Source organism: Pogona vitticeps, chromosome 12 (genome assembly GCF_051106095.1).
Source record: "Pogona vitticeps strain Pit_001003342236 chromosome 12, PviZW2.1, whole genome shotgun sequence".
In the NCBI taxonomy this organism is placed as follows: domain Eukaryota; kingdom Metazoa; phylum Chordata; class Lepidosauria; order Squamata; family Agamidae; genus Pogona; species Pogona vitticeps.
Genome location: NC_135794.1, coordinates 23,530,861 through 23,553,367, shown reverse-complemented (window position 1 = coordinate 23,553,367; position 22,507 = coordinate 23,530,861). Strand labels below are relative to the sequence as shown.

Genomic DNA, 22,507 nt, shown 5'->3' with positions numbered 1-22,507 from the left:
CCCTTTGTATTAATCCATGTCCCTCCTAAATTTATAACTTTATTTGTGCTCCTTATATCTGTGCCCTTTCCATCTCAAACACCTATGGCATTACAATTGCTTGTTAATCGTTAGTCAGCATTGGTTTTGTTGTGTTATAATAAAGTGATGTGAAATTTAAAGAAAAAAAAATCTAATGCCTTCCTTTAAACCCAACCTGCAACCTGTTAAATTATTATTTTTTTATTAGAGCAGTAACAACAATGTGGAGGCATTTTATTGAATCATTTAGTTAAGTTGAGCATTCCTTTGGTGCCATCAAATTTGGATGGGCAAAGATTTTGTTTCTCGTAAAGAAACCCCTGCATTTCCATTTTTTCTACATATACCACGTGTAGCAGGCAGAGGGATAGCCAAGATATTTTGTGGCTTAAAGCAGAGGGTGGGCGGGTAGGGGGCACTCAACCTCATCACTCAGTGGAGAAAACTTCCAGGATGGGAAACAGATCTTTCCACAGTGGAGGCACTTCTGTAGACAAGGAATGACATGGCAGTGTTTGAAAGCACTTCTCCTCTTACTCAACTCTCGTGGTAAACAAGCAGATGATTGTATTCGCGAAGTCTTTCGCGGCCGGGATCTAATGGTTGTTGTGGGTTTTTCGGGCTCTTTGGCCGTGCTCAGAGCATGGACAGAGTTCCTACTCCTGTCCTCTGAAGATGCCGGCCACAGAAACTAGTGAAACGTCAGGAAGAACAACCTTTGAAACATGGCCAAAGAGCCCTAAAAACCCACAACAACAAAGCAGTTGATTGCATCTGAGAGGACAGGATTCTGCTTGCTGTGAACCACACAGGGCACTATCCATTCCACGTATACGGTTCATGTTTTCCTACTCCTTGTGCAAACCAAAAGTCACATTGAACCCTTCGCACGGGGGGAAAGTATCATTCCGCTCAAGGGGATGTCTTTGGATTCTGTAGCTGCAACCTGGAGATCTCTACAACTGGCAGGGAGATTTCCACCTGTAAAATTGTTAAACCGAGTTTGCCAAGAGGGTTCCGCCTCCCAAGCTTAATTTCAAGCGCTATTCTATACATGTCTACTCAGCTGGCCAGTTGAATTTGACTCCCCCCCCCCCAGGAAGGTAGAGGACAATAATACAATGTCTTCTTAGATGAACTGAATGAGATGTAAGCAGCGTACAGCTCAATTTTTCCCACGTTTACTCAAGAGTTAAGTCCAGTTGAATGCAATCGGTGTTGGTAGTAAGTAAGTGTAGGGTTGCAATCTTCTTTAAGGAAACGGGGGATTTGAAAGGGAAGGGGGAAAAATACCTGTCTTATTCTCTGATTTCAGGACTGCCTTGCAGAAGCTGGTGACTTCCGGGCACAGCAGTGTTCAGCCTACAATGACGTCAAATACCAAGGGCATTTTTATGAATGGATTCCTGTCTATGATGATGCCAGCTCTCCCTGTGCCCTGAAGTGTCAAGCGTTGGGGAAGCCTTTAGTTGTAGAACTTGCTCCCAAAGTCCTGGATGGGACCCGTTGCAACGCCACGTCCCTGGATATGTGCATCAGCGGGATCTGTCAGGTACAGCTGCTTTTCTATGTTGGATCCCTTTTTTAAAAAGGCTTGGAAGCTGTTGGTAGCTGTGCAGGTGGCAGGATGTAGACTTCGTATGAACTGAGTAAAGACTTCTGGATTTAGCCATAGGATTTTAGACTTTCAAAAGTCTTGAGTAGTTGAGAGCGACATTTTCCTTCCTGCTACCCTCCAGAGAGCTGGTAGCTTGTCTGAAACCTGCCATTGTAGCGTCAGAGAACTGGAACTGCTGTACATCTTCCCCAGGTATGTACCAAAACCCAGCCACATCCATAACATACTGAAAGTCTCAAAGGTAAGTATTCAGCAAAAGTCAAAATGCAAACTTCTCTGGAGCATAGCGGCTTTGGTGCCTCCGATAGCTAGAATCAAAAACCTATCTCTGTGATAGAGTTCTTCCCCGACACATCTGGACTAATTTGAGTTCTGTAGGTTGGGGGAAAAAAGCGTTGTGGAAGGCAGGTGTTCCTTCTCTTTCCTCCTCAGGAGGGGAACATCTTAAAAGTTGATCCAACTCCGGTGGTTGGAGGTCCAGCGATTGGTGCATAGAACAGGATTCCTCGTACCGGTTGTTTTGATTATGTGATATTCCTGCAGAGTGAGCTATTTTTCTTGGGTACGTCAAAATTAGCAGCTCCAGGAAGCAGGGTGTTTTAAGCATCAAGAGTGTGGAGAAATGGATCCAGAGGTATTCTGGGACGCTTGGAAAATGTCGGGGATGACTTGCGCAGGTTTGGATCTCTGGCAGCTGCCAGTCCTTGTTCTAAAAGAAGGGGGTGGCCGTTGGGCGGGGGCCATCTTGAAAAGCTTCAAGATTTCAAATTCCTTGGATCCAGTGGTTCTGTTTGAGGATCCAGTGGTGCTGCTTTTTAATGCTTTTTCGAAAGCCAGATCAAGGACGTCCCTCGCCTCCTGTCCCCCTCCTTGATGTGCTTTTCTCATGAGGTCAAGAATGAAAAAAAAAATGGAGAGTTTTTCTTACATCCAGGCTAGACATTTTTAAAAAAATGTCATGGAAGGCGGTATAAGACTTCGTGTCTCCTCCGTGACTCTGTTATGCCATTGGCTAGACCGCTTTTGGCCCGCTGACGGCCCCTTCAACGTTGAAACCATAGAATCTATATTTACGCCTTTCTCTCTGGAACACGGAACGCTCCCTTCCGCCTGAGAAAGACACTATAAATACAGTAGCAAAGATCTAAAAAACAGTTTCTTCCAGCCTGAGAGTAGAGGCTTTTTCCTTATTCTGTAAATGACAGAAGGGGAAATGGGGAAGGAGAGCAGGTCTCGCTGTTTTTAGGTGTGACAAGTTGGCTTTTAACCAACGTGGCTGAACTACTATGTGTTGGAATGATTGGTAGGTAGGAGTGAAGAATACATTAAAATCACATAAAGCTCAATGCAATAGTAAGGTTGTCGTAATCCCAGTTGTCGGCTTTTGCCAAGGGTCTCACTTTTTCCCCGAGCACACACCTACTCTGCTCATCCACCATGTCAAATGTTTTTCAGAGCTGGGCACGTCCAAGCTTTTAATGGAGCAGTCACTACTTTATGGAAAGAAAATTATTGTTAAACCATATGCGTTCTGTGTAAAATTATTCCTGTATATATAAAAAAACCCTTTGGCTAATGGGCACCTTCATGACGGGCAAACTCCAAAGTATGTTTTTTTTCCCCAGTCCCATTTTGCAACATATGTGCAAGGACAATACAACATTTTGTATTTCAACATCCGTTTATTTATGCCACTGCAGAAGCTAAACTTAGTCTGGGTACTCCTTCAGTCGAAGAAACCTGTTTAGCTGAATTTATTGCTTGTCTTCACCTATAGCTCTAAACCTGGATAAAACAGCACTTAGATTATTCACACATTTTGATGATATGTCCAGGGAACAATAAATTCTTTGCTCCCACCTTCTCCTGCCTCAATTATTCTCACCGACAATTGAAACCAATAATTACCCGTATAATCTCCGTCAGCGATGTCACAGTTGGACGGAACGACCACGCAATCTCCTGTAAACAGAAACCTTTGGATCACTATTGCTGATTGGATCAAAGAATATCCAAGGCAACCCTTGTGAGTTGTTTGTTTGTCTGTTTTTAACTTATATGAGAGCAAAAAGACCAGTGATATATCAGAAATTCTTATATTTTATGTGTTTTTTCAAAGAACCCTCCTCCTGCATTTTACAAAATGCAAGGTTTTCTGCTCAAAATATAAAGTTTCTGGTGTGGAATAAGGTGCACACATGTTTGTGTGTGTATTTGTTTGTTTGCACACAACCCCCCCCCACCCACTTCCACAGTTTTCACTAGAGTAAGGCCATTGAATGAAACGATAGGAGAGGTGACCCTGAGGCTGGACCCACTGATTCTTCTTGGATTCACCCATGGGGTTTAGCCCCTAAGGTGAAAGGCAGATAAAACCAACTTGTAAGGTGTCCATGGTGAAGGCTAGCAAATGATTTTTTTTAAGCCTCTGGAAATAGCAGCCTTTCCTACGGATAATAATTAAAATGCCACGTTTGGAAGTTCTCCTCGAATCTGACACATTTACCTTCTTTGGACAGAAGCACTCAGCCATCAACATGATCATCATCCCCATTAAACAAACAGCCAGCAAGAAACACATTGCAGCTGACAGCGGCCTCTGAGTGCCAACGAGCCGAAATGGAGAGCTGTCCGGGTTACAGCCGGCAAGAGCAAATCTGTTGAGTCCTGACATTCTCTTGGCTTCGGTTCCTCCGAGCTTGGCTAAGGTTTTAAAGTTAACTCATCTAAATAAACATGTCATACGGCTGGTGCAGATATCCTGTCCTTTGTGCCGGCCTGAGAGCAAGGAAAGCATTTGTGAGCGAGGACCGGCATCGTTCCCCCTCCGGGGTCTGCTGGGTTTTTATTCCTTCCCTCCCCTTTTCTCATTTTCATTCCTTGTCTCTAAATCTTTGGCTAGTCAAACAGCAATGTACTGAGCCTTTTAATGCAGGCGTGATTTCACTTCATAACATTATTTCACAACATCAAGGGTCTTTGGTAGGCCTGGTTTGCTTCGCTAGTTTCGCCTCCTGCTCTTCCCTTGCTAGGTCTAAGATAAGGACCTTTTTTGGGCACCGCCGGCATCATTTCTTGGCACTTTCTTCTCCTTGCTCCATCATGTGAAATCCCCCTTCACACAAGGAGTCAAAGTGAACAAGGTCCTTATCAGAGGAGATAAAAGACCATGGATAGTCCTCGGCCAGAGGCGAAGTTTACTACCAAGAGAGAGAGAGAGAAAAAAAAAATCTGAAGGGCGTTGCCAGACAGGTTTCTGAGAAAGTTATTTTGGTAGCCCCGTGAGAGCCTGGAGCCAGACCACTCCATCACTGACTTCGTCTGTGACCGCCTGGCTCTTATTACCAAATAAAATACTTAGAGTTCTTATGTGAAAATAGGCTTAAACTTGCAGAAATTCTCTGTTGTCAGAAAGAGAGCCAACGTTTCCGGTTTATTCATCAGCAGAATGTCAACATTGCTCGACTGGACTGTTGCGCAACAGTGAAAACTCACAAGTGGGACATAGAGTCATAAGAGTTGGAAGAGACCACTGAGGCCATCCAGTCCAACCCCCCCGCCATGCGGGGACATCCCCACATCTACCTGTTTGTGTGTGTGTGTGCGTGAGAGAGAGAGTTTAAACTGTACCATAAAGAAATGATTAAATGCTTAAAGGTGTATAAGCATTGTTACCCAATTTCTTTCTGCCAAGCGGGACATGGGTCAAGGTTAATGCAAAGTTTAAAGGACTCATACATGGTCAACATTTTTTTAAAAAATACACTCTAAAGCCAGGAGTAGTTGGTATCTTTATTAGACCACCAAAGATCACAAGCAAGTGCTAGCTTTTGACCTTTTTTGGTCTTCAGCTGGCTGGGCCCCGTAGTGCCGTGGAGGGTGCTGGAAAACTCCCCTTAAAGGTCCCTAAAAATCACAGTCAGATATGCAGGCCAGGTTTTGTTGTTGAAAGATGGGGACTTCATGGATGTTTAATCTAGATTCGATTTTTTTTTCCAGCATGATTCTGCTTGTTGCTCTTTTGGCCCCCCCAGCACTCCCATGACATAGGGATGGCCAGCATCTCATTTACAGATCTATAGAGCAAGGATTCTTAGCCTCTTCCTTGAACCACAGTAGCAGCAGCAACATCCTCATCTCAGGCTGACTTTATTCAGTGGGAACCCCGTGAATAACACGCAAACAGATTCTTTGACAAAGAGTCAAACGCAAAAGCAACGTTTGGGCCTAGAAATGTGCCCAAAATGCATTGGATGATGAATTTAGCCATTTTTTTTTTGAGCTGTGCAAAAACCAGTGTTTGGGAGAGTAATATATTAAAAAAACCACAAAGGTTTGTGTGGCTTTTTGTTTTGCGAACGCAGACCGGTGTGGAAGTCAGTGGAACAAGACATAGGGTTGTATATTGCGAAACTGACGTGGGCCGGATACAGATGAAGTCCACCCGTCTTCAGCTGAGCTCATAGAGGCTTGCCCTGAAAACCTCCAGCACTGCAGGGATTCTTGATGACACACTTTCCAATATTTTAATATAATAAAAATCTTGGAACGGCAGAGCTGGAAGGAACCCTGTAGATCATCGAGTCCAGCCTCTGTCAAAGAGGCTCAAGGGGGGAATCGAACTCTTTAATGTTCTGGCTCCACAGCCAGAGACCTCAACCCCCTGAGCTGTTCATAGTCATCTACTTGGATATCTTTTGACTTCTTGGTGACAGTTCTCTGGGGCGTAGAAGGAGGAAAGAGTGTGGCCACGGATAGCCAAAGAAACCCCCAGTTCACACTACAGCATCCTTTAATCCTGGAAGGCGTCTTCTGGAGTCCTAGTCTGTAAATAAACATTTCAAATGAAAATAAATCCATAAACCCAACATTGCATTAGGGAGTAGAATCTGGTTTTTCTTTTCTATCCCTCCCCCCCCCCCGGAAAAGACTATGTTATGCAGAATTTAAGTACGCAGCCTATGGTGGTTCTTATTTTTAAACTTTCTCTCTCTTTTTTTGAGAATGGGCCGCCCTGCTCTTGGCTGGTTTTCATGGCAGGCGGAAGCAGCGTGCATCAATGATATTGGTTTCGTCTAAAAACTCCTTGTGTGGCCTGTTGCTTGAGTGGAGCTGGCTTTGGATTGCACAGGCTTGGGGAAACCTCAGGTGCTGGGCCTGCGGTTCATGCGGGCCGCGGGAAGGGTGTGAAAGGCGAACATTATATGCGCAATCAGGAAAGCAGGTGATAATGTGGCTCCGTCCCATTCGTTCTGTATTTGTGTTGAGTGTAAAGGGAAAAGGGAGAGAGAGAGAGAGAGAGAAATAAGAAAAATAAGCCATATCACAGCACAGAACCTTTTTCTCAATGGGTGTTTTGTGTCCAGTATGCTTTTCGGATCCAGAACGGCGCTCCGAAAATGCACATTCACGCCGTCCTCTTGTGGGTGGTCTGTAATCTCCCAGTTTGCCTCTCCATGCTTCAGTACATTATTTAATGAGAATGTAGTTTTTCTGAACCGCTCTGTTTTATGTGATGGAAGTGGCCTTTCAGAAGGAGGAACGCATTCTCCCCGGTGTTGCTCCCTGGATATATTAAGAACAAAACCTTTCAAACTTTTTAAATTTGTGTTTGGAAAGCCATGCATTATTTGCGTTTGGATGGCGCCACCATCACGACCACCCTAAGGTTTCTTCATAGTTTAATAATATTTTCGGTGGATCATCTGCAAGGGCTGGATGTATGTTTTTTTCCTGGTAGAGTTTTAATTACAATGAGCCGCGTAGTTGAAGGTATAAAAGTATAAGCACAATTACTTTTGCAGTTGTGCCAAAAAAAAAGAGAGTGAGGTTCTCTGTGGTTACAAACTTTATTACGGGGGAAAAAATTAAGAATAATAGTTATTTGTAACTAAACTATGGATGAACTACTTACTTCAGAGTGCTCTGCCTTCATGCAATAAAGAAACAAATCTTTCAAAGTGGAATTATGCCATGTATTTGTTTTAAAAATCAAATCGCCCACTGAGTCTCAAAGTGGTGAACAGCAGGCAAAAAGGGTAGGCAATTCTATCAGTTCAACTCTGCTCCTCCCGAATTTTTGTAGGATCAGTATCCTTCTCTTTTTTAAATCATTCTCAGTACAAAGTGACTTTATGAAGAGCAGACCTTCTGTCTAGAGATGTTACGAACTGGCGTTTGGCACTTTATGCCGGTTTGTTTTTCGGCCGAATGGGGTTTTTTTGCACTTCCCCACCCTGCCTCCACTAGCAGCTGCCCACTCAGAGGCTGTTCCCCCAGTCCCACCTCCTCTGAGCACTGCCCCTGAATGGGGCACCTCGAGGAGGAGAAGGAAGGGCAGGGAACTGCCAAACGCTTGTTCAGCTGAAAAACGAACCAGCACAAACCACCGAACTTGGAGGTTCATAGCCATCTCTACTTCTGGCCATAAAAACTGTTTTTTTTCAAGATTTTAGAATCTTAATTTATTGAAGCTAAAAAAACAAAACACTGTCACAGATGGGCTTGTCCACACTGTGAAATTTGGAGTTATTCGGCCAGTGTTTAAAAGGTCCTTATCTTTAGAGTTTCCAGAAATACAAGACATTAGTCAACTTGCATGTGTAGAGAGTTGACAGAAAGGACTGTGTGTGTGTGTTTGCATCAAGCATGGCCCTTTTCCCTCTCACCTCCTGATACGTAGAGCTTACACATGAGGAAGATGACAAAATTAGCCTTCTCTCTCTCCCCCTCCCACCTCGGTTGCTTGTTAAAATAACGGTATTGCTTACATCTCCTCAAAAGCTGGGTGAGTGAAGCATGAACAACTCTGTGATGAAGGATCAGACTTCAATAGATAGATTTACAACAAAGCAAGCAAGCATGCATGGGAAACTGTGCAGTATAGCATACATTTCCCATGGTAAATTTCATTCTCATGCCTCTATTGACACTGAAAGAAATCCCCAGAGCTGTGTTTCAAGTTCCCTGTTATCTGCGGCACATATGCCAAGAAGCGGTTTCTCACAGATTTGACCGAAAGATAAAAGACACAGAGAAGACCCTCCTATAGCTTCTCTTTCTGGACGACTGGTGTCCCATCGTTTGCTTAAATGCTCTTCAAGAGAGCTCACTGCAAACTTATAAGAGGTCTGCAGTCCTAGGGCAGCTGACGGATGTTCTGGGTCGTGTCCTGCAGCTTAGTTTTCCAGCTTTTTGGGTGCCATGAAAACCCTAAGGTTCCCCAACCTTGGGACCTCCAGAAGTTCTTGGACTTCAACTCCCAGAAATCCTGGCCAGCAGAGGTGGTGGTGAAGGCTTCTGGGAGTTGTAGTCCAAGAACATCTGGAGGCCCAAGGTTGGGGACCACTGCCCTAAGGAACCAAAACGCTTCCAGACAGTTGTAGAAAACAGACCCTCTTGCCTTCTAGACCTATATTCCTGAGTGACTGGGGCTGTCGTTTTGAGGGAGACCTGTTTTATTGAAGCAGGCAAAGGAAGAAGGTGGTCTAACATTTGCATGTTAGCGGATGCAGCAATGCAAGGTGTTACTATGGACTGCCCTGCCATGAGGACAATAGCTGAGGTTCTGCAGGGATGGGTGGAATGAGATTAACGCCAACGGTGGCCTTTCGAATTACTCACTCGCTCACAGGTTCTGTGCACGGGGTGGATATGGGTTTTCTCCCTTGCCTGATGCCTCCCAAGGCCTTTTCAGCTCTCGTTTGCTGTCTGGTCCCTTGTCCTTCTTAAGCCTTCTCTTCCCTCCCCCCCCCCACACCTCCTCACACGCTTTTCTCTCGCATGATATTTAAATCCCGCCATCTGCTCAAGAAATGAACATTCTTGCATGTGGCGGGTTCTGCATTAACCTTCACAGATCGAAAATGAAACATCCTGTGCTCATGGTTTTCATTTAAATCTAATTCTTCAGCCGAATCCAAATGAGAGGGGGGGGGGAGGGGAACTATAGAAACAGCTGTGGAAACTCTTTTTTTGGGTGATTCCTGGATTTACATTTTGTGAAATATTTATGAAGTTCCATGACCCGCTCTAACATATTGGGGAGTCAGGCAGCCCCGTTTGCCTTCCTGTCGCCCCCTCGGCTCTTCTGCCTCCTGGATCCAGCCCCTTTTTCAGGGTGGAAAGTCACAACGACATCCTTGAGGTTTCTTGTCTGTTGTGACCCTCCTTCAAAGAGCAGGAATGGGTGAAAATTATGTTCTGATGTCTTTTCAATATAAAAACAATGTCTCCTGGTGGGGGAAGCAGCGATGGATATATTTCTGCGTAGACCGGAAGGAAAACAGCATCTTCTTTGTCAAATGTTTGACCACAGCAGTTCTAGAGAACTCCAATTTTTCCTTAGAAGCCCATGAGGGGCTTCTTAATGAGACACTTGACTAGTCTTTTGGAAGTAGGACCACCACTCCTCCCCCACCCCACCCCCACTTCAAATGCATAACTGCAAGGATTGCTAGCTCATTTCTGTTTGGATGCCAGGCAGGTGGAAAGTTCTGACTGTATATGAATTATGGGCTTATTAAAAGCAATGCAGATGTCTGGTTTTGGAGATGACCGTATTCTGCAGGCAGCTGTGATGATCGGGGGAATTCTGAGAGTTGGGGTCTAAAAAACACAAATCTGCACACCTCTAGTGCTTACATCTTGTGTCTTCCCAGTACAGGAATTGGCCTTGGTGTCAGCTGTGAGATCGTTGAGGTATTGCCTGGTTTAAGGGTGAAAACATGCCTTGCTGATAATGCATAATTAGAGGTGAAAACATGTAAGAGATGCGTTTCAGGCGAGCCACTGTGCTTAGGTTCTTAGTGACCCAACGGAGCTAGATCATCTGCAAAAGCTGATTTGCTTTGACATTCACATACAGTTCTGAGTTATCGGTAACATCTGTTTCTGCACTAACAATAACAATGACTTCTGAGTGAATGCCTGCTGGAGGGGATGGGAGAACAGCTGTGCGGCGGTTGGCCGAATTCGCATGAACCACCATCCTGAAGTTCGTGCCCATCTCTAGTTGCCACTTTTTCACCGGCGCTTGGGGTTAACAAGACTTGGTCCGTATTCATCATCCTTAGTGGATGGGAGGGTAGTGATGGGTGAACAGGCGCTACCCAATGCCAGATTTGGGGGCTTAATTTATTGCAGACAAGGTTGAATGTTTGAACTAGGAGCCATGTTTTACAGCAGTGGTTCCCAACCTTGGGAACATCCCCAGATGTTCTTGGACTACAACTCCCAGAAATCCTGGCCAGCACAGCGAACAGTGAAGGTTTCTGGGAGTTTTAGTCCAAGAACATCTGGGGGACCCAAGGCTGGAAACTACTGCTTTAGAGGGATGGGTAACAACAAAAAGAAACGTAGGGACGTGTGCACTTATTTATTAAGAACCCTCAGTTTTGAGCTGAAAGGCGTAGTCTGATAGCTTATCCGCCCAATTGCCTCACTCGACTCCACACGCCGTGTCAGCCAGCCATAAAGGACTAAAGATTTTAACGATTAAGCCATTTGTTCAAGTTAATCTACGCCATATTGTTGGCTGTTTACAGAGCAAAGGGATCAACTATAAATATTACAGGCAGATTGGGAAAACATCTGCAGGCTTTTAGGCCATGTTAAAAAAAATAATTATAAGTAGGTGATTTTTTTTAAAAAAAAGAAAATTATTTTATATTTTTGCAAAAAAAAAAAAAACACTACCACGCATAGGCTTGCCGAATTGAAACAAGTGACAGTGTAGAAAAGGGATAATGGAAGATTTGGGACTGTATCAAGCTATTTAAAAAGACCGTAACAGTGTAACCATAAGAAGTGATAAAAATGTTGTAATGGTCTGATCATAGTCAACTCCCACAAAACAATAAACATATTTTTTTTAAAAAAGAGAGTATTAGTACATTTGTGACCTTATATATGTAATGGAAATTTAATATTAATACACAGATTTTTGGTAACTGGCCAAAGGGTCTCTCAAATAAAATATGCACGACATATGCATTGATTAAACATCTGGAAAGTAAAAAAAAAAGAGAGAGAGGGAAGAGTTTTGGTCTCTTAACTACATCGACATTAGCATTTTATTATGGTGTTATTTAAATTAACACTTTCCCAGGGTTTTAATAGGGAAGATAAATATCACGTGACTAAACACCTGCTAGTGGAAAGGGTTTTGAGTGACGGTGTTGGTACTGCTCTGCTCAGAGAGAGAGAGAGAGAAAACGGATGCATTGGTGTGTGCAGAAAGATCTACAGGCATCAGTAAAGTGGCCAAGTGTTCTCTTTTATGGAAGACGGTCCTTCCTTTGAGTATGTGGACAATGGACCGAGAAGAGTCCCAATGTGATCTACGAGGATGCATGATAATTCTGTATCCATTAAAAAAGTCAATTCTAATTTTGCATCTGTGTGTGTACATCAGCAAACTGGGGGCTTGGGACAGTCGCTGCACTAGATGTCGATGTGCTAATGAGAGTGTTCCCAGCCACCCACACGTCAAAGGAATCTGGGGCTTGAATCCTGGCCACCCGTATGTAAACAAAGCAAGCTACAGGCATAACCCAGGTCTGTACGTTGCCCTGAGATCCTGTGATATAGGATGGGCTGTAAATGAACGAAATAATTCTGGAAGCGGGAGAAGCTTCTGCTGTTATGAAACTTAGATGTGTACATTGAGTCACGAATTTCCCTCTTGCAGTCAAAACCATTTATTTGTGCTTTCGAATCCCGAAAATTCTCCCACATTCATTGAAGTACTTTACAAAAGAGAGAGATTTTTCTCATAGGACCAGAACATGATTTGTGCTCTGTCCCTGATCTTTCTAGGTTCTTCTGCAGTCTTCTGCCCATCTTGGGAGTCATTGGGGGGGGGGGAATGAAGCAAAATAATTATAACAAGACGTTACCAAGGCTGCTCCTCCATTTTAGAGAGCAAAGGAAGGCAGCAAAGCTAGTTTTCAAAGTGGATGACTCCTGTTGTTGATCCCGTGGGCTTTCATGAGATTTACGGCTGCCTCAAATAAATGAAAGTGCTTTGATAATATTGGCTTCAATCTTAGCAGCATACGCAACAGGTTAGATATATCTCTAGGCTTTTTATGCACGCCGGTTGTGCTGCATAGTTTTGCTGTCCTTCCCCCTCCTGAGAAGATATTTATGGAGCCTGAGGTACAAAATCCCAATATTACTCACCTAAATGATAAGATTTCTCATAAGACACCAAGCAATGAAGGAGGCAGAAGTGAACAGAAATCAGTGTAAGGGACAAAGGAGAATGGCACGCCATAAGCAAAAGTTTTTATTTGATGTCACGTGGTAGATCACCCGTTTTTCATCATTCTTCTTCTTCCTTCATCTATCCATTGTCTCTTTCTCTCCTCTGCCCTTCTTTTCAAAGTTTTCTGATTACTGCCTCGCTTAACGATGTCAATTCCCAAAATCAGCAGCGAACGGGTGTGTCCAGGGTGGTTTGGTGGCACTTGTTTCTAAACACTCGGTGCAAATCACGTGCATTTTCATTTTTCCAAAATTTGCAGCACAAAGAACAGAAGGAAATAAAAGCATGTGAGTCAAGAGGGATGTTGTGTGGTTTGTTAATGTTGTAGACACTGTCCAAAGATGAGAATCTTGCCTCTGATGCTAGAACAGCTCTTTCAGTGTCTAGGGATTCCTAATTCCAGAATACGAGGTTGCTAGTCTCACAATTCTTTCACTGTATTTATTTATTTGTTTTATTTAAAGGCCACCTTTGTTCTCCTAAAGGGCAGTTCATAATATTAGAAGAATAGAAGTAAAAACATAGTTGAACATTCAGAAAAAAATTAAACTGCACACTAATTAAAATACAATTAAATAATTAAAAGAAAGTAAATATTAAAAATTATCTTAACAAAAGCATTCAGGGACTCCCTCACGATTGCTAAAAGCTTGCCTGAAAAAATGGATTTGTACAGTTCTGTATAGTACATTGTCCTGTTGTTCAGGGGTTTGCTAGAATGAAGGAGCCAGGTCATGGCTGTGTCCAGAATGCTTGGAACATTTTACTTTTTTGGACTACAACACCCACAGTCCGGTGCCCAAATATACTACTTGAAGTCATTGAACAAATTAGATGATCATGAACTTGGTCATTATGCGTGGCCTCCCCTAAAGCCTTCACCTGTCTTCTCCACCCGGCCAAGAAGGGATCGATCATTTACATCAGGAACTCTTGCTAGAACAGCCTTGTCTTTTCTTGTGTTCAACTGTCTTCTTGCAGCCCTCTCTTTGCCAACAGAATCCAGAAGAAACGCTGCATTTCCCCACCCCCTTCCTTCTCCTGACACATTTCTAGCCAATTTGGAGAAAAATCATCTTGATAGCATGGGAAAGAACAGCGCTATTTTCTCCTAATGGGAGAGGCACCGAGATTCCTCACTTTGCAGGACTGTAGGAAAGTGCTTTTTTGAAGACCCTTTTTACAGATGTTTATCATTTTGGCAGCAGGCTTTCCAGACTCCTGGAAAACACTCTTAGAAACAGTGAGAAGCCCTACAAAGAGAAGTAAAACAATCCTACAAAGAATCTTGTTTCAGCTTCTAAACAAAATCCTGTCCCTCCTCTCTCTCTCTCTCCCCCCCCTCTCTCTCTCACACACACACTCTCTCACACACACAAACCATGCAGGAAGATGACAATTGGAAAAAGATAATTTAAAAAAATCATTTGCTAACACCAACCATTCATAAAAGGGCTGAACCTGCTGAACGTTATAGGTCCAGCAGGTATTCTAGTAATATTATAGAAGAACATATTTGCAAAATTCAGGGGTTTAGAAAGCAGAGGCCAATAAACTGGGAACAAACAAAATGGAATCTGGGATTATTTAGATTTTGGAGTGACTCAGAGTTCCTTTCTTCCACAAGTCTATGGAGCACTCAGTCAAATCAAAGTTACCCTCCCATGAACCTCATCTCATCTTCAGATCCTGCCAGTAGCTTTTTTGTGGCAGAGCAGGGCTCACAGTGTTTAATGACATTGGTATTGTCTGTGCTGAGGTAGTGACCCTGATTTAAGTGAACTAAAATGTCGCTTGTGTTGTACTTTTACAAAACAATGCAGAAACACCCTGCCAAAGGGGCAAGGCTATTTTGTGATAGTCTCAACAAAAGAAGAGAGTAACAAGAATTTCATGCCCCATATTGGTTACAATTGCATGAATCCCATACACACACCTGAGAAAAGCAGGGTGGTTTGTGGGGGTGTGCGGATTGTGTACACCTCTGTATCCAAAGGCAAAGAGGGGGGGCTTTCAGGAGAAACATCTTGAGAAAAACAGTCACTGCCACCACCTCCCTGGCACCAGCATCTGTTGACTGGGGCCAGTGCCTCATTCTACCTAATGGTAGGGCCAGCCCCTCGGAGGTAAACATGGCACTAATCTCTTCAAGGAGATCACACTTCCTCCTTGCAGCGAAGGTCACTCCATGGAGATGTTAATCCACATCCGTCTTCACTCTCTTGTTAGAATCTGTCATTGAAGCCTGCGTGCTTACCTTCTTTGTAACATAAGACTAATTCCTCCCACCCATTCCAAAGAGGTGAATTCTTTACTGCAACATCAGGAGACAAAGTTAATTTCTTGCAAAAAATTCCGGCTTGGGACGGTTTGTGGCTTCTCCCTGTGTTGCGAATATTTGCCTGCTTGGTTAATAACTTTCACGCGTGCATGAAAGCCCCTTCTCAGATGCCATGGAATGGAGAGGCAATGGGGCCTTGTTCCCTTAATCATCGTGCTTTATGCCACACACTTGGTAGCTGCATTGTTTGTGGTAACCCGCAGTCCGTCACGGCAGAGTGTTTAAGCTTCAGTTACGTCCCCCCCTCCCCTTTGCCCATCTCGCTATGGCTGAAAAGGATGGCAACAATCCCATTGGCTTAAGTGGGAACAGAAGGATCCCTTCTTGGTTGAAATGCAGTGGGCTTGTTGGTTTGTTTCTTGCAATTTGCCTTTTAAAAACAAAATTCGTCTTCAACAAGTCACTCCGAAGCAAGGCACTCTGAAATTTTTGTTTGATACTTTGGTGCCTCAGGCAGAGCAGCACATTCCACCACGCACACCTTGTAGCAATCTTAAAGTCAAGGTTTGCAATCATCATCATTCTAGAGTGGCAGAGCTGGAAGGGACCCTATGGATCATCAAGTCCAACCTCTGACTTCGAGGCCCAGTGGGGGGAATCGAACTCCCGACTTCCAGCTCTGCAGACAGAGACCTAAACCCCTGAGCTCTTCAGCCACCTTACCCTGAATATCTGATTTGAATCTGAATGACATGAATGGTTTGGATGGAAATAGCATCAACCTTATGACAAAACCCCATATTTCTTAGAATGGTGATGTCACCATTGATTTCACCATAGTGTTAGCGGCCAATTTTGGGTTTACGGTTTCCTGGCAAGGAGTCAGATGAGAATGCATCAGCTGAACCCAAGGTTTGATTTTATTTTGAATAGCAAAGTAACAGAAAAGGTCAGCTGGGACTTCCCTTAATAGCAGAGAAGACCCCGATCATATAGAGTACATACATTTTATAATGATATAGACAAAGAACAATAAAAGGCTACAATTCTATTGGTCAATTGTACCCTGACTTTGGTTCCAGTCCAAAGTTCGGTAATTGATGCCAACTATGTTAATCTATTGGTTATACGGAACTATCCATATTGTGCCCCCATATTTCCTTGACCTGTGCCCAAGATGCACCTGAAAATCTGGGGGTAAGGGTATCCATTTCTCCTTATCTATTGGTATGTTGATGTGTCTTCTTCCTGGGCCTTCAATGCTGTGAAATGTTACAGCCATTATGACTAGCTTCCTCCTACAAGCATTCCCATGATGGGCCATCTGCTACATGAAAAGGTAAAAGGGCAGTAAGGGAGAGTTACCTTGTTATTCTGTGTGTGCCATTAATACTTCTAGGTGAGGTGTGAATATCTCTTCTTAGAGCGCCAGATTGAAGCTTGTGTTTTCTCTTGACCTCTCAATTGCTAATTCTAGAATCTAGTTTCATTTCTACTCGGTACCACCAGTGCTCTAAAGAGTGATGACTCCATGGTTCAAGCCAGGGAGGCACCCCTCAATTTTTGTGCAAGATCCTAAAGTATAATTAAGTGTTACAGTAGCTATCCTTTCTGCTTGCATTCAGAGAATCAAGATTGCCCTTTTTGCGATAAGGAACCCAAAGGTAAAATATTTGAAAGAGTCTTGATTGGTTTATGATCGCATTGCCCTCCATCTGAATGTGGCGTTGATCTTGGCAGGCAGTAGGTTGTGATCGGCAACTCGGGAGTAACGCCAAGGAAGACAACTGTGGCGTCTGCGCAGGAGATGGTTCAACATGCAGGCTGGTGAGAGGGCAAACCAAGACGCTTCTTTCAGCAGAAAAAAGTAAGTTCCTTGCAAGTAAAATCTGTGTTCTAAACCCATGACTTTCTCCCTCCCTCTTTATGTGTGAACAGGGCCGTAGGATGGAGTTTCCTTTTAATTTGGTCTTGTCAAGCTACCAGAACTTGTGCTAGATGATTCTGTCATGAAATGCTATCGATTTATAGGACCGCTATGTAAGAATCCAAGGTGCCTACTTTGAGAAAGAAATTCAATTTAGTGTATCAGGAATAGCCATCAGGATAGGTACATCTGCTTTCATATGTGGGAGATAAACATTTTTGATCATTTCACAGAGGCATTTTGGAATAATGGAAAACGTTTACAGATACTTCTGTTGACATTATAGTACAGGAATCCTAGTCAAAGGATCAAAGAAAGAATACAAGGGCTGGATAGAATTCAAAGGCCATCTTTTCCAGCAAAAAACAAAACTGAGAGAGAGAGAAAAGAAATAATTAATCCCAAGGAATTACTTTGCTTACTTCCTCTCAGTCCTTCCTCGCCGTTCTTTCAAATATTGACTCTGTGTGTGGTTGGGGTTTGGGAGGCCTTGAACACCACTATCAGGACTTCTGTAATTAGAAGTTTCCCTGGTTGACTTATTGATGCTCCATTCCTTCTCTGCTGAAACCAAGAGCATTCCCAGATTTCTGTGCAAAAGTTTTAGGGTGCACTTGGTCATTTATGGCCAGTTTTTGTCGATACCTGGAGACCAGTCTTTACTTGCCATGAACTTGACGGATGATCAACTTTGATCTATTCCCAGTCTCTATATACTTTGGTGTTTCTATTGAAATAAAGGGGGGGGGCTTTTATTTCAAAACCAATAAATACAAATGGAAAAATAGGTGATACCTTTATAGACCACTAAACCACACAATATACGGGGTTTTGTGGATTAAGCACCACTTCATCATGCTAGTACCAATGTGAAGACCTTAAAGTCCATAAGCCTGGTGAAATCCATCTTGTCATGAACTTCTGGACTTTACATCTAGGAGTAACTTTCCCGGCAAACTCCACCCTGCCATGGACCTTAGGATCTTCACAATGGTGCTAGTCAGATAAAGTGGTGTTTTTAGTGATCTATAAAGGTACTGTTGGGTTTTTTTGCCTTTGACTTTTCTGTTTCCCAGTTAGTTGCAAAAGAAAGAAAGAAAGAAAGAAACTTATTAGAAGACTTGAATTCTTTGAAGCTGAGTTCAGTACCAAAATAAATAGATCCATCTTTAGCATTTTGTGCAATCTCTTCTGGTTGAGTATCTTTGATTCATCCTGTGGAGCTCAAAGGATAGATGCAGCCATATAGGCTTTGCTGGGTTGGTAGGAAGTCTTTTCAGAGACTAGAAAGAGCACAGCTACCTCTTGATCTAAAGGTAGAGAGTGCTGGGAATTCGATGGGGATGCAAAGAGAGGCAGGGTCGGATTTGTGAGAGAAGCTTGCTAAAGGCGGTGACGTCAGTGGTTCCGCTTGTGGTTCATGAGTAAGCGTGCCACGATTTTATTGAGACATTGAATCATTGCCAGTCATGGGGACTTCAAACAAGTTGAGAAACAGGCTACTTTATTGAGGGCCCGATCCACCCTGAATCTCTATGCAAAACACCCCAGTTGTGAGTCTCTGTAGGTCTTTTGTGTTCTTTGAATCCAAGCCACCATTGCATGGTTTTCTCATCATCCCACTTCAGTGAGTTCTGTCTTTCTTTCGGTAATGGAATCTTACTTAAATTTTTCATTTTAGTCTTTGGATGTATAGGTGTGACTTCATAATGCATATAAGCATTGCTGCACCCTAAGTTGTATTTTAAACTCTTTTTTTTTGGTCTCATACTTTTTGCAATGCCTAGTTTTAAAAAGCAAACAGTTCCTCCCCCCCCTCTTGCTCTTGTAGCATATGGAAGTTGTTTAATAAAATAGTCTCCCAGGCAAAAAGAATGATAAAATGCGCTACCTCTTCGTGCTACTACATCACGTGCTTTGTACACAACGTTTTGAACTCTTCAGTGAATCTTGCCAAGGTGAGAAGCATGGCTAAAAGAGAGCCAAACCAAAATAGAGTTTAAAGTTACTTTTAAAAAAAACTACTACAAATCCCAGAAGCCGTCACTCCAGCAAGGAAACATTTATGTGGGTCATCTTCCAAATTCACCACATCACTCAAGAAACCGCATTCCATGTGTAACCGTACTTCTTCCAAGGAAAATTTATGCAATTCTCAGATAGAACACCCAGGGTCAAAACAATGAACCGGGCAGCTTCCTTGCTGGAAACAAAGCTGGCTTTAATAGGAATATCTGTGTGCTTGTCCCTCTAATAATTTCACAGCTCCAGGAGTTGAAGATTAGCTTGCTTTCGGTCAGGAAGAAACCACGTTGATTTGGGCCACAACATGGAAGATGTCTCTGGGGGATTAAAACGTTCCCTTTCAAGTTGTGAATCTACCTAATTGTCTGTTTTGACCATCGGGGAAGAGATTGAGTGGGTTAGTGGGAAGGGACCCACATGAACCATTGGGAGATATTTAATTACAGATTAAGGACATAACTTGGTCTTGGGTAGCGTGCTCTGTTGGTCAAAGGTGGCCTTTTTCAGCAACTGCTGCAACAAAAACAATGGCACGTGTGAGTCTGACAAATTTATTCCAGCGTGCCTTGCCCTCCACATCTCCAGAGGTACAGAGCATAACATTTGGGGTGCAGGTTAATATACAATGTAGATAGTAGTAGGAATGGAAAGATCATGGCGTATTAGACTATGGGCGCTCCCAAGGTAACAGTGGCATGGTGAACATTCGAGGCGTTCCAGGCAATTGTGTGTTGTGTGTTCTGTGCTGTCAAATTAGAACCAGCTTATAGTGATTCTGAAAGGGCTTTCAAGGTAAGTGAGATAGTCATCGAGTGGTTCTACCAGTTCATAACTCCTCCAATGAGTTCCCATGGCTGAGCAGGGATTCGAACCCTGTTCCTCCAGCATCCTAGCCTGTCACTTCATCCACCACACCACACTGGGAATCACCACACCTAATCTCTTGGTAATTAGGAGCATGCAAATGAAGGGAGTCTTGGTTCCTGTCTCATCCAGACTACCACGTGTGCAGTATAGAAACTTGTTACCCAGATATTGTGGAAGAGTGGGGTGCAATCCGTGAAATTTGAAACCAAAATAAATCTGTTACCCTCAAAAATATCACCGTCTTTGATTTTGGGTATTTTGCCCTTCTCCTCCTGTTTCATTCTTAGTAGTTTCGCACTTCTTTGACCGGCGTCGCTGTTATAACTCAGCATGCCCGAACATGCACACGTGTAAGTTCCTTCGCCACTTGACAGTCCCAACAGGAGAGGTACAGGATCGTGAAGGTTTTGCTGGAGTCATGAGGTTAAACGGGAGGAGAACCCCTGCTTTGAACCTCAGAAGCAAACTGTCAGCTGAACAGACGAATCACCTTTTAAAAAGCCGAAGCTGCCAGTAAGACATCAGGCCAAGAAAATAAATAAATCTCACTTTCTGGGAAACGGATCAAACCTTGGAGGGATGATATTCAAAAGAAGGAAGTGTAATAAGTTGTAAAACCTGCTGTGCCCCTGGGAAAATGCGATGCCTCGGGTCTTTCAGACATGGTAGTCCCATCAGCCTCAGTATCAGCTTGGTCTCCTGGAAAGCTTTTAAGGCTGAACTTTGCTATTCTCCCTTTTTGCCTTTTGCCCTTGTTTTATGGTCTGGGAGAACATAATAATCAGGGGGGGAAAAAACCTTGTTCTCGATGCTGACAAGAACACAGCAGAGGCTTCCAGGGTAATATGGATTTCATTTTAAGGCATCCATACAGGTCAGAAGGGAAGTGTGTAGGGGGAGAGTTTAGCATAATGATTGCCAGGAAATACGGGGCTTCATTCACCTCCCTCCGTGTGCTCCCTGCGCTATTCCAGCGTCCAAAACTAGATAGGCAATCCAGCCTTAGATCTGCTTCAAATCTTCCAAATCTTCCATATGAACCTACCCGGCAGTTAAGATCTAGCCAGGGGGCCCTTTTGAAAGAGCCATCCCTTAAGGAGGTGAGAGGGAGGGCTTGTAGAGAAAGGGCCTTTTCGGCAGCTGCCCCCAGACTATGGAATGCCCTCCCGACTGAGATTCGTCTGGCGCCTACACTGATGACATTTCGGCGCCAGGTCAAAACCTTCCTGTACCAGAAGGCTTTTAATTGAAATAATATTAGCTGTGGGTCTGATGGCAATTGTAATTGTATTTTAATTGTATTTTAATTATTTTATCTTTTATTGTATTGAATTTTAATTATTGTAAGCCGCCCAAGAGACCTCTGGGTAGTGTGGGCGGCATATAAATTGAATAAATAAAATAAAATAAATAAATAAATAAATAGAGCGATGGCTGATTTCACATCAGATATATTATGGGCTTTGCAATCTAGGGGTTCTTTGCAAAGACACCAGCCTTCCAATGTGTTTGAGCCGTTTTTGGTGAGTTTCTTGTTCGCTAGTCTAGTGCCGCTTTCCTTCTGGCCATAAAGCCTTCTAGTTTCAAAATAACAATGATGATAAAGAAGGGGAGGAAGAGGAAAAAGAAGAAAACCCATTGGTTTGTTCCTTTTATGTCACAAAGGGTGTATGGATCTCTTTTCTGCCCTGTCCCAAAGCATCCCTGTGAGGAAGGAAAAGCAGGGAAAGAGTGGCCGGCTAGAGTTTCAGAGCTCTTTGGGGACTTGGACGTGGACATCCTGTGCCCCATGCTGTCCTCTGCTCCATCCCGGCTCTCGGGTGCTGCTTTCTTGCTGGCCATCCATCAAGCTTCTTTCCAGCACCCTTCCTAGGAACCCGGCAGGGCAGTGTGTACTCCGTCCCCTTCAAACCATCCCACTGTTTGAAACCAGAGAAACCCAGCTGGAATAAATTAAGCCAGCTATGCTGGTGTCATTCCTCCCCGACTCTGTGGTCCCACCTCGAGCCTTTTCTTCTTGAACGTTGAAGGTTTGGCTTTGGAAAAGAGTACAGCACAATCCGCGGTATTTCGTTCTGTTGAAAGATGTGGCACCAGACAACGGTGGATTTTTATCTCTCTAATGACCTTAAGTCCTCTTTTATTTCCTGAGATCTGTCTTGCTGCTTTTAGAACTTATTGCCTTTATCTTCCCCCACCCGCCCAACCCCCTGCCCCCTTTGGAATGCACTCGTGTTTAACTCTTTGGGACTACAGTAGGCATGGGGGAAAATATGAATCAGTGCTTATGAATCGTGACATATTTTTGTCCCGTGAGAGACCTTCACGGATGTGCCTCATTCTGAGCTGAAGAACATTTGGTATTCAACGGCTCCTCCAGCGCCCCCCGTATTCCCTACAAAGGCAGATTAGAGGGTACAAGCAGGGAAAGGTGATAATAAGCCAAAAGAGGCACATATATCATTTTCTTGTGGTCATTCTACATCCTTTCTAGTTCCT

At 43.5% G+C, this 22,507-nt stretch overlaps 1 protein-coding gene across 5 annotated transcripts in view; it reads left to right on the top strand.

Annotated features, from left to right (window-relative positions):
• The window catches only part of ADAMTSL3 (ADAMTS like 3), a 152,857-nt gene that overhangs the window by 64,799 nt on the left and 65,551 nt on the right, over positions 1–22,507 (top strand). For all 5 annotated transcript variants that reach the window (XR_013539021.1, XM_072982133.2, XM_072982132.2 and 2 more), the window contains 2 exons: positions 1,337–1,573; positions 16,930–17,056. Coding sequence is in view for 4 of the 5 variants with exons in the window: in XM_072982133.2 (XP_072838234.2) it covers positions 1,337–1,573; positions 16,930–17,056 (364 nt within the window). In the remaining variant the exon portion in view is untranslated. The remainder of the gene's footprint in view (positions 1–1,336; positions 1,574–16,929; positions 17,057–22,507) is intronic.